The 12,327-nt window shown below is 38.7% G+C and overlaps 1 protein-coding gene across 8 annotated transcripts in view; it reads left to right on the top strand.

Moving 5' to 3' along the window:
* The window catches only part of EIF5B (eukaryotic translation initiation factor 5B), a 69,314-nt gene that overhangs the window by 920 nt on the left and 56,067 nt on the right, over window positions 1–12,327 (top strand). For 2 of the 8 annotated variants that reach the window (XM_033401790.2, XM_033401789.2), the window contains exons 1-2: window positions 601–840; window positions 5,221–5,271. The exons of 1 other annotated variant lie outside the window; for it this stretch is intronic. In XM_033401790.2, coding sequence (XP_033257681.1) covers window positions 616–840; window positions 5,221–5,271 — 276 coding nt within the window. In that variant the 5' untranslated portion in view covers window positions 601–615. Of the gene's footprint in view, window positions 1–600; window positions 841–1,878; window positions 1,920–2,163; window positions 2,212–5,220; window positions 5,272–12,327 lie in introns of those variants that run through there. 5 more of the 8 variants (XM_033401792.2, XM_033401791.2, XM_012535968.3 and 2 more) reach the window with 5 other exon arrangements.

The raw sequence follows: 12,327 nt of genomic DNA, 5'->3' as shown, positions 1-12,327 counted from the left end.
TAGTTAACACTCGTAGTGTCATCGTCCAGATCCGGATATAGAACACTTTCACAACCCTAATAGGTTCCCTCGCGACTTCCCTGACAAACATCTTTAGAACTTGCTCTCGCTTTGAATGTAAAGGTTATGATCTATTTTGCAGAATTAATGGGTGTGTCCTTGTTTTATGATTTCTGGTTTGTTTGGTTTATGTATTTATTTTTTTGGTAAGTCATGGACTCATGTTGTGCTGGATTTCTCTATCTCCCTTGGGAACACCTGGACAGCTAACCAGGGGTTCATTGTGGTTCTTTACTGAACTTCACGCAGCTGAGAGTACAAAGGGACAGAGGTTAAAGGTGGAAGGGAAACCGAAAGTCCACTCCTGAACTGAGATCCGATTCCCCAAGTCTGCGTTCCCCACAGGGAGAAGGCTGACGGTGGAATTTTCAGCCTCATTGTCCACCTCCGGGTTCTAGAATCTGGAAACCGCACAGGCGTCGGTGCACGGCTGACGCTTGCGGAAAGGGGGCGCTCGGGCTCCTGCCTGGCGGGCGGGTCAACTGGAGACGCTCTACCCGAGGCGCAGCTCTCAATGAGCCGCGCCCTGCGTCCACACGCCGAGGCGGTGGGGCGATGCGCTTGCGCACTCGGAGCTCACACCATATGTGCCCTGTCCCAGTGCGCGGGTCTGTGGAGAGCCGGGTGCGAGAGGCGGCACCGCGGCGGGGGACGGAGCCGAGCGGAGACCGAAGTCGGTCGGGGGACACTGGGTCTGTGAGAGACCGAATAGAGGGGCTGGGGCTACGAGCGCCGCTGACACACGATGGGAAAGAAGCAGAAAAACAAGAGCGAAGACAGGTAGCCGGTGTCGGGGTTTCAACGGCGGCGGCCGGCGCGGCTGAGGGGGGCGCGCGGGTCCCGTGGGCGCGCGGCGGACCGGGGTCGAGGCTCGAGAGCGGTCCCGCGGGGCACCGTCCGGGGCCCACAGTGGGTGGCGCGGGCCCGAGACCCCAGTACCGGGCGGGCGCGGAGGGCCTCAGCGGCGGGCGGGTTCCCAGCCGAGACTCCGTCCCTTTGCTGCCCCTCGCCCGGCCCGGGAGAAGGGGTGTCCGGCCTGAGGAGCGGGGCAGTCGTTTGGGGTTCGAGGCCCCGCGAGGCAGGGCTCGCGGCCTCGCGGGGCCGGCTCAGCCAGCGTGGCTCGGAGGTTGGGAGTTGTTTTCGTGGCGCTACTCTTGCTGGGGGTCAGGAAGAGTTCTTTTTATGTCTTTGTATCTATGAATTCTTGGCGAGAGAGGGAGTTGGGATCCGCTCTGTCTCCAGCCAGGTGTTCCCACTCTCTGAGCCGCTCAGGTGCCTTGGAGTTACCGGGAGGAGCGTAGCAGCAAGCTCCCTTTAACTTCATTTAATTTGGGTACAGCTTTCAATTACTTAAGGGCTGATTGTCCAGACTCCATGCTTTTCGCGTTCCTTCTTCCGGCCTTTTGGTCATTTCTTTGCTCTCTAGCACCTCCCCTAAGAAAGGAGGAGGAGATGAAACAAACCAACCAGGGTCGGTCTTTTCTAAACCATTTAAAAGACTTCTGAGGCTAGGGAGCGTAAGGGTGTATGTAGAGTTGCGTACCCCGAGATTATTGGAACATTTCTGGGTGTCATATTCGGTTGAGTTCTTTACCCCTTTTCATTGAAAGGGTTTTACTTCCTGGGAGTGAACATTTGTTACTTTTCAGCCTTCTGTACTACTCACCAAACTTAGTTCAAATACTGGGGATAGTAAGAGAAATTCAAAAGACAAAAACAACCTGTGATAGTTCATTTTGACTCAAAACGGATTTGTGGTCTTGAAGTTAAAATCAGATTACCAGTTGTGAGTTGGAATCCTGGGTTGTGTCCTCACTGGCCTTCACCTATCTGATGAATGGCGTTAAAAAGACACCAAGGTGAGTCTTGTATTTCAGTTACAGGTCTATTGGAGGAAGTTAATTGGTTTCAAGAATAGAACTTATTGTTAATCAAAGCAGATAAATAAGAAGAAAGAAGCAGAATTCTGGGGTGATTTAGTGGGAGAGAAATTTCTATGCTTTTGACAGGATGTTTTGGTGCCTAGGATACTTTTTTTCTTCGACCTTATACAAGAAATAGAGATGAGTGTAATAAAGCTTCCTGTACCAGTTACCCAGCTTCGACCATTGTTGTCACATGACTGGCCCTGTTTCATCTCTGCTGGATATGGTAAAGAACTCTCAAAATCCTTTCATGTGTAAATCTTTCAGGTGTATCTGAAAGATAAATACTTGAGGGAAAAAAACAACCACAGGAACACAACATAAGACACAATCACAATGTCATCATTAAGCCTAAGGAATACTGGCAGTGATTTCTTAAATATTATCAATTGTCTAGTCAGTTTTCTGTTTTCACTGATTCTAATTAAAATTATGTTTTGTGGGGTTTTTTTTCATTTTGTGTTTTACAATTGGTTTGTTTGGATCAGAATTACAGAAGTTTGTTCTTTAGATTAAAAAATATTTATGTATATGTTATTTTAGCTACAGTTCTTCTTTTTCAAGCTCTTTCACATTGGACAAAAGCTATTCAGAGGAGAGATTTATTTTTGTGTGTGTATTTTTATAGAAAAGTGAAAGTCTTTTCCTAATTCATAAAGGTTTTCCTGGATGACATAAAGTTTAAATTGCAAACACTAGAGCCTGTTAAATGATTGGTTTGTTAGTATAGAAAGAATGCTACTGGGTTTTTTTCCTTTCCGACTAAATCTGCAGTGTTTACTTTTTGTCTCGTATTGAAGGAAAAATGGTGGCAGTGTAATGGAAAAACACACTTTCTCATAAGCCAATAGCAAATTTTTTTGTTTGTTTTTTAATGCTTCGTGGACTCCTCCCACCTCTCCTTCCCTTCTGAGCTGTCCTAAGCCAGACATGTTTCTGCTCAGGAAGAACTGGGTGAGAAATGAGCACCTGCTTATTAGCTATCAAGTTAAGGCCTTGAGCCACTTTTCAGTTCTTGGAAAAAACATAAAATACTTGAGTGTTTTAATCCTTATATTGTCATTTAAAATTTTTAGCCACTCAGCGTTTATTTAAATTTAGATTTTACTATCTAATCTGAGTAATTTTATTTGGATTACATATGTTTTATCAGTGACTGATCTTTGTTTAAACATTGAGTTCTAGAATCTTGTTTCAACTTGTGAAATTCTGAGAATGAGATTTTGATAGGTGTTCAGTTTTCCTGCCTTTTTCAGTTGACTGGGGTAGGATTCAATATTCACAGATCATATAGACAAAATATAAGGCCAATATTTTCATTTCTTCCTATAACCTTCCCAGTAATCAGCTTACATAATGGGACCATATCTTATGGGATCTTGTGTGTTGTAGCAATGTCTTACCATTTCCATTTATATAACACGATGAATGTTCTCTTATTGATGTGTGCAGAGAAAAAATGATCCTGATTATCTAGTTTTTCACAATTAGCCTCCAATTCTTCATTCTGATCCTTTTTTTTTAATCCCCCAAGTGTGGTAGTTATATTTTTCAGGTTGTAAGGAATGTGGTATATTACCTTAATAAATGGGATTAATACATCTATACCCCCTCACAAAGGATATAGAGGGAAGGAAGATCATTATTTCACCTATCTCACAGTCAGACATGAAGGTGGGGATGTCATTCAGGAATTAGGAGGTCTTTCAGGATTGAGTACAGGTATCTTCAGCTATGATTCTCTATGCTGGTGGTGAGTTAGTACAGTAGCTCTTTGTTTTTAACTACACATAATGCTCCTATTATTCTTGGCAAAATTCCTCCTTTTGGGGGAGTTCTGGCTATCTCTGAGACAGCTGCCTACGTTTTAGATTTTTGTCCTGGTGTCAGATATTCATCCTAGCCAGGTATGATCAGGGTATCGGGTCCCTCTTCTGGGATAGAAAGCATGGTGATCTGCTTAAGGAACCTGTCCAGAGGAGCTGTGAGCATAGCAGGTACTCTAAAGCATCCCAGAGAGGCAGTAGTCCAAGTGGCAAACAGTTCAAATAGTCTAGTTCAACAAAGGAACTTATTTCTCATTTGAATATATTTGAATTAATAATAAACTATCTGCATACATTAGATCAAAAAAGAAAAAAAGATGTATAATCTGAGAGTTCTCTTGGTTTACCTTGTTCCTAGATTGATACTTTAGGTAATCAATATGTGGAAGGACGGGAAGAAGTCGTAGTTTGCCATACATGAATAAGAAAGCAGATGATAAACTTGTTAGCTTGTTAGCTTATAGAAACCTCTTCTGCCTTCTCTACTGGTGATCTCTGGGGAGCTGATGTAGCTACTTTTTTTTTTTTTTTTTGCGGTATGCGGGCCTCTCACTGTTGTGGCCTCTCCTGCTGCGGACGCGCAGGCTCAGCAGCCATGGCTCATGGGCCCAGCCGCTCCGCGGCATGTGGGATCTTCCCAGACTGGGGCACGAACACGTGTCCCCTGCATCGGCAGGCGGACTCTCAACCACTGCGCCACCAGGGGATCCCAGTGTAGCTACTTTTGATGTTACTTGCCCACTAGTTGTGCTTTACTTAGCCTTCTAAGTTTATTCCAATCTGGCAGTTGATCTATACGTTGGGCAAAGCGTTGTTTAACTGAGGAACTGAGTGTCTGCTTAGGTTAGAAAAGCAGTTCTCAAACTTTTTGGTCCTAGGACCCCCTTACTCTCCTAAATTACTAAGGAACCCAAAAGGCTTTTGTTTATGTGGGTTAGGTCAATCAGTACTTACCATATTACAAATTAAAACTGAAAAGTTCTTTAAATATATTGATTTAAAAGTAAAAATAACATCACATTAACATAAATAACACTGTTAAATAATCATTTTCAAAAATTTATGAAGAGAGTGGTGGTAAACATTTTGTAAATGTTTACTATCCGGCTTAGTAGAAGATAGCTTGATTCTTGTCTGCTTGTGATTCAACCTGTAGCAATATCACACATCGTGTGGCCTCTGGAAAACACCACTGTACAGTTATGAGGAAATGAGAATGAAAAAAAGGCTAATAGCCTCGTAGTACTATGTTGAAAATAGTTTTGACCCCTTGAATTAGTTTAGACCCTCTGAATTGTGTTGGGGGGAACTACTCTGAGAACTGTTTATTTAGGAATTCCTAAACCAGATTTAGGCATTTGTGAGACATTTCCCAAGCCTTTTGACTGCCATTCATGTTTGTCCAACAGGTGCTTAGAATGTTTGAGAAGCACTCAGAGGACAACTTAAGACATTTGTGGGTATGTTCATGCTCTTGATATTTTACCCACTTATGATTTTTAAATTTTCTTATGTAATAGGTGAGTTTATCAAGGTCTATTAAAAGTCTGTTGGGACTGATTTTAATTGGGAGTCCCATTAAGTTTTTAGATTATTTGGTACACTTACATCTTTATGGTATTGAATCATTCCCTTCAAGAAATATATTGTCTGTTTAAGCAGTTAAGTGCCAGCTGTTGTTCTAGGTGCTGAAATGTAGTGATGAACAAATTAGTAACATGACATGCTTCTTTATTTGGTTAATTATCAGTAAAACTTTATTTTCTTCGGTTGAACCTTTAGGATATTTCTTGTTTGGTTTATTCCTAGGTGTCTTATAGTTTTGGTTGCTGTTAATGTAGGAAAACTTTTTTTCAAGATGGTCTGACCAACTTAACTCTCTCTTATTATTAAAAGTAGCTGTTATTAAAGGATGAGGCCTTAATTGCGATTTGGTTATTAGTTTGTGATAATATATAACAGAGCGGGAGACCAGGGAGAAAAATTAGAGACATTACAGCAGCATTCAAATGTTTTAGTTAGTGACACACAAATGACTCCTTTTTCCCTCCCTTTCTAACTTATGCCTTGTGTCAAATATGTACTGTTAAGAAATTTCAAATCAGGTATTTTGAACTATTGAAATAATCACAGTATACTACTTGCTCTAGCAGTAATCACAGTATTTACATAATTTTAATAATGAAGACACTTAATGTAGAAGAAATAACTATGCTGTAACCAGTTTGAGAATCTGGAGGAAGGGAAAGGTATAAAGATAAAAGAACTACTTTATAACATATAGAAGAGGAAACAGATTTAGCATAATGTGCTTGAGGCTTAGAGCCTCTCAGCTGTTAAGCCAAACCAGACCTCAGAACCTGTGGTTTTGTTTTTTTTTTAAACTGTGCTGCACTAGCTGATTTAAGAAATCCTGCTACTCCAAAATGTAGACTTCCCAAAGGATCTTTACTGGTGAAGCAACTGTTAAAGAGGAACAGTTTAACAAAGGAGGGAGAATAGAAGAATGACTGCCGTTGTCCATAGGTCAATCAGTGCCAGAATTCCTTTAAAAAAATTTTCTCACTTAACCTTAGTTGAATAACTGCCTGTCTCATAGCCTGTCTGTTTAAAGTGAAAACAGTGATGATTTAATGTTTCATTCCTTCCCATTTCAGACATGGTATATAAAATTTCAGGTATATTTTTTCAGAGGAGTCCCTACTTTTCACCCAGGTAGCAGTCATTGTTTAGAATCATTGGTTTTCAAATCTCCCTTTGGTGATAGAAAGATACTTTCTATTGAGATTTAAAATAATGTTTGTTTTTTCTGTTTTTGAAACTACCTTCGTACTGTAAACTTTATATAAACAGTCTCTGAAAATACAATAAGTACTGTGTTAATTAAATTTGTGTCATTAGGTTTCGGGTACTGAGCTCTGATGAAACTAATAGATGTGATTGATGATACTGCAGTAGTTGGAATTTTTTCTAAGTCTAGAATCACATGTTCTAAGAATTCATTGTATGGGTGTGCCACATTTTATTTACCCGTCCATACATCAGTTAATGGATTCAAGGTTGTTCCACTTTTTGGCTGTTACGAATAATACTGCTAAAAAAATCCGTGTATAAGTTTTTGTGTGGACTTGTGTTTTCAATTCTTTGGGGTATATACTTAGGAGTGAAATTGCTGGGTCGTAGAGTAACTCTATGTTTAACTTTTTTAGGAACTGCCAAGTAGTTTTACTTTTTTTCCAGGAACTGCCAAAGCTGCTGCTCCATTTTATAGTCCAACCAACAGTGTGTTAGAGTTTCAGTTTCTCTATATCCTCATCAGCACTCGTTATCATCTGACTTTTTGATTATAGCCATTCTAGTAGGTGTGAAGTGGTATCTTATTGTGACTTTTGGTTGGTCTGCACTTCATGATGGCTTAAGATGTTGAGTATCTTTTCATGTGTTTATTGGACATTTGTATGTCTTGTTTGGAGAACTGTCTATTCAGATCCTTTGCCCATTTTAAAATTGAGTTCTTTATTATTGAGGAATAAGTTCTTTATATACTCTAGATACAAATCCTTTATCAGATACGATTTTCAAATATTTTCTCCCATTCTCTGGGCTGTCATTATTTTCTCCCATAGGAGGTTGTTGTTTCACTTTCTTGGTGGTGTCGTTTGTAGAACAAAAGTTTCTAAAAAGCCCGATTTATCTATTTTTTCTTTGGCTGCTTGTGCTTTTGGTGTCAGATCTAAGAAATCATCACCAAATCTAAGGTCATGAAGATTTACTATTTTTCTTCTAGTTTTACAGTTTTAATTCTTACATTTAGACCTTTGAGCCATTTGGGGTTAATTTTTTTTATATTGTGTGAGGTAGGGGTCCAACTTCATTCTTCGCGTGTGGATATTCAATCGTCCCAGCACCATTTAAAAAAAAAAGACTATTACTCCTCTAATTCCTTGATCAAATCAATTGACCGTATATGTAGGATTTTATTTCTGGACTCTCAGTTCTGTTCCATTGATCTGTATGTCTATCCTGATGGCAGTATCACACTATCTTGATTACTACAGCTTTGGTATTAAGTTTTGAAATTGGGAAGTGTGATTTCTCTTTGTTCTTTTTTGAGATTGTTTTGGCTATTCTGGGTTCCTTGCATTTCCATACAGATTTTACAATTAGAATCTCTCAATTACTGCAAAAAAAAAGGGGGGGGCAGCTGGGATTTTGATTGAGATTGGATTTCTTCTGTAGATTAATTTTGGGAGTATTGCCAATGTTAGGCCTTGAGATCCATGAACATGGAATGTCTTTCCACTTATTTAGGTTTTCAGGTTTTCTTTCAATGATTTTTTGTAGTTCTCAGAGTACAACATTTGCAACTCTTCTAAAAAATTATTCTGAGGCATTTAATTTTTTTTATGCTATCATAAGTGGAATTATTTTTTAATTTCATTTTCAGATTGTTTATTGCTAGTACACAGTTTAAATACAGTTGATTTTTATATATTGATCTGTTCTGCAATCTTACTGAACTCATATATTAGCTTGAATTTTTTTTGTTGTGTATGTGGATTCCTTAGAATTTTCTATGTACGTGGTCCTGCCACTGCAAGTTCAGATAGTTTTCTCCTTCTTTTCCAATCTAAATGGTTTTTATTTCTTTATCTTACCTTAAGCTCTGGCTAGATCCTGCTGTACAGTGTTGTACTGAATGGGGAGAATGGACATTCTTTTCTTGTTTCTGATCATGGGATGGGGGGGGAAGCTTTCAGTTTTTCGCATTGTGTTAGGTGTGTCCCCCCCTCCCGCCCCCCGCCCCGTGAATGGGTGTTGGATTTTGTTACATTGCTGTCTCTTCATCTGTGAGATGATTATGTGGTTTTTGTGTCTTATACCATTTATATATGGTGGATTACATTAATCAATTTTCATATGTTGAACCAAATTTGCAATCCTGGGATATATCCCAGTTGGTCATGGTGTGCAATCCTTGTTATATGTTCTTGGATTTGGTTTGCTAGTGTTTTGTTGAGGATTTAATTTTTTTTTTTTAACTTTTAACCTTTCTATGTACTTGTTTGAGGTCTTTGGATAAACTGCATAAAATTGAATTCTTACTAAACCAATTTGATAACACCTTTAAGAGTTTAAAGTTACTTACACATTGCTTGTGATTAATGATATATTTGATCTTATTTCAGCCATCCTGGTTTGTTTTTTATTTGTGCCAATTCTGCAATGCTTTGTTTCTATTTTTCCCCCTTCTTATCTTGGGTTAGAGTTTATACATGCTGTTTCTATTTTTTTTTTAAGTGGTTTGACTTATACCTTGCATATACAAAGTCAATATTTAAAGTCCTGTAAAACAGTACAAGGACAGTAGTACTATTGTCTGGTATTTTGTTTTATAATCCCCCACTTCAGGTCAGTGACCTTTTACTTAAGGTTGGATGTTACTTGAAGGCATTACTTGTCAGGAATGAACCTGGGGGGAAAAAAGACACATACTTACTGGATTATCCATTGTTCTCTTAGGAATTTAAGAGAAGTGATTTTCTCTTTCAGACATATTAGTAGCTAATAAGTCTTAAAAAATGAAATGTTGGGATTAAAGTTTAAAATTTTAACTTTTTATTATAAAAATTTCAAGCACACAGAAAAGTTGAAGGAATAGTATAAGGAACTCTTATATACGCATCACCTAGATTTAATCATTACCAGTATTTTGTCCTCATTTTTGCTTTATGTATTTTATTTTATAGACATCTTGACATTTTCTCTCTAAATGTTTCCTTATGTAACCATAATACCCTTATCCCACCTAGTGCAATTAACACAAATTCTCTTATATTTAATATCCAGTTCATATTTCAGATTTCCAACTCTACAATGGCTTTTCAAACCAGGTTGCAGAGGAGGTTCACCCTGCATTTCATTGTGGTGTAGCTCACAATGTTTAAAAGTCACACTTTCATTATAGGTATCTGCTAAAGTTATTCTTTTTTTTTTTTTTTTTCTGTGTAAGTCTTCTTTTCACGTTCTCACTCTGAGCTTAGAATTTTCACAACTTGGTCATCTCAGCCTATTGGTAATTAGAATGGAGGGGAGTTATTAGAGAGACTTGTAAGTAGCAGTTGGCATTGTGTTGTTTGGTTTAAGAACAAAATTCTTTTGCAGGCCTACAAACTTGTCACTCCTGAATGATGACTGAAGTGCTAAATTATATTAGTTTACTCCCATTCAGGTTGGTATGAAACACGTAATCAGTTTTGTGAATTTTTTTTTTTTTTTTTTGCGGTACGCGGGCCTCTCACCGCTGCGGCCTCTCCCGCTGCGGAGCACAGGCTCCGGACGCGCAGGCTCAGGGGCCATGGCCCACGGGCCCAGCTGCTCCAAGGCATGTGGGATCCTCCCGCACCGGGACACGAACCCGCGTCCCCTGCATCGGCAGGCGGACTCCCAACCACTGCGCCACCAGGGAAGCCCTTGTGAAATTTTTTTGAGGCTAAATTCATATAACATAAAAGTAACCATTTTAAATGTACAATTCTGTGAGATTTAGTACATTCACGGTGTTGTTCAGTCTTCTCTGTCTAGTTTCAAAACATTTTCATCACCCCCAAAGGAGTTCCTATATCCATTAAGCAGTTACTTTCCCTTTCTGTCCTCCTCTGAGCCCTTAGCAACCACTAATATACTGTCTTTTGATTTACCTATTCTGGATATTTCATATAAATGGAATCATACCATGTATAACCTTTTGTGTGTGGGTTCTTTCATTTTGCATGTTTTCGAGGTTCATCTATGTGCAGAATATATCAGTACTTCATTTTGTTTTTATGGCTGAATAATATTCCACTGTGTATATATACCACATAATGTTTATCCATTCATCTGATGATGGATGTTTCAGTTGTTTCCACCTTTTGGCTATTGTGAAAAGTGCTGCTATGAACATTTGTGTCTAGATGTTTGAGTACCAGTTTTCAGTTCTTTTGAGTATAGTATATATCTAGGAGTGGAAGTGGTAGATCATCCGATGTTTAACTTTTTGAGGAACCACCAAACTTTTCTACAGCAGCTGCACCATTTTACAGCACCACCAGAATGTACAAGGGTTCTGATTTCTTCATATCTTTGCCAACAATTCTGTTCCTTTTTTTTCCATTAATAGCCATCCTAGCGATTGTGAAGTGGTGTCTCATTGTCATTGTGATTGGCATTTCCCTGGTTACTAATGATGTTGAACATCTTTCTATGTATTCATTGGTCATTTGTATATCTTTGGACAAATGTCTGTGCAAGTCCTTTACTCATTTTTAAATTAGCTTGTTTCGCTTGAGTTTTAAGAGTTCTTTATATATTCAGGGTACTTGATCCTTATAAGGTACATGATTTGTAAATATTTTCTCCCATTATGTGGGTTGTCTTTTCACTGTCTTGACATAGTATCATTTTTACAAAAGTTTTTAAATTTTGATACAATCCAGCTGACCTAATTTTTGTTATTGTTGCTTGTGCTTTGGGTATTGTATCTAAAAATCTACTGTTAAGTCATGCCAGGGTGTGAAGATTCACCTATGTTTTCTTCTTAAGAGTTTTATTGTTTTAGCTCTAACATTTAGGTTATAACCCATTTTGAGTTAATTTTTGTAGATAGTGTGGGGTAGGGGTCCAAAACTTTATTCTTTTACGTGTGGAGATATAGTCCCAGCACCATTTGTTGAACAGACTATTTCTTCCCCTATTGATTGGTTTTGGCACCACTGTCAAATCAATTGGCCATGGATGAATGGATTTATTTCTGGACAGTTTTATTCTTTTGATGTTTATGTTTATCCTTATACCAGTACCACATTGTTTTGGTTACTATAGTGTAAATTTTCTTAAATAAAAAATTTCAAACGTATATAGAAGAATAGTTTAATGAACACACCTGTCCATCACCCAGTTTCAGATATTACTGATTCACAGATAACCTTGTTTCATCTGCATCCTACCCACTCTCATCTTCCCTCTCCCCATTGTACTGAAACAACCCCAGACATTTGTAAATATTTCAGGGGGTTACATAATCAGTTATAAGAAAGATTTACATTTTAAATATGAATTTTAAAGAATGGTACGTTTCCATTCATTTGGAAAATTCACATACAAAGGATCCTTGTCTGTGTTAGGTAAATAAAATGTAGCTGTAGTTTTCTCTCAGTGGGATTTTTAAACTGGTGTTTGAATTTATTGTTTCCGAAAATTCAATTTGGAAGTTTTACTACGATCAAAATATAGTAATTGTTATGGTGGTAGATGAGGTTTTTATTAAGCCTCAGTGATGAAACTGGTGAGCCTTTCTAATTGTATGAAAATTGTGGTTGCCATTCTAAAATAGGGCTTTTTCTTTAATAGTGCCTGTTAAGAATGTGTTACATTCCCTGCTGGTTGCTAGTTGTAAAAGGTAGGGAGGTGGGGACTTCCCTGATGGCGCAGTCGTTGGGAATCTGCCTGCCGGTGTAGGGGACACGGGTTCAAGC

The sequence above is a fragment of the Orcinus orca genome, chromosome 13 (assembly GCF_937001465.1).
Source record: "Orcinus orca chromosome 13, mOrcOrc1.1, whole genome shotgun sequence".
Lineage (NCBI taxonomy): Eukaryota > Metazoa > Chordata > Mammalia > Artiodactyla > Delphinidae > Orcinus > Orcinus orca.
This window is presented reverse-complemented; position numbering and strand designations above follow the sequence as displayed.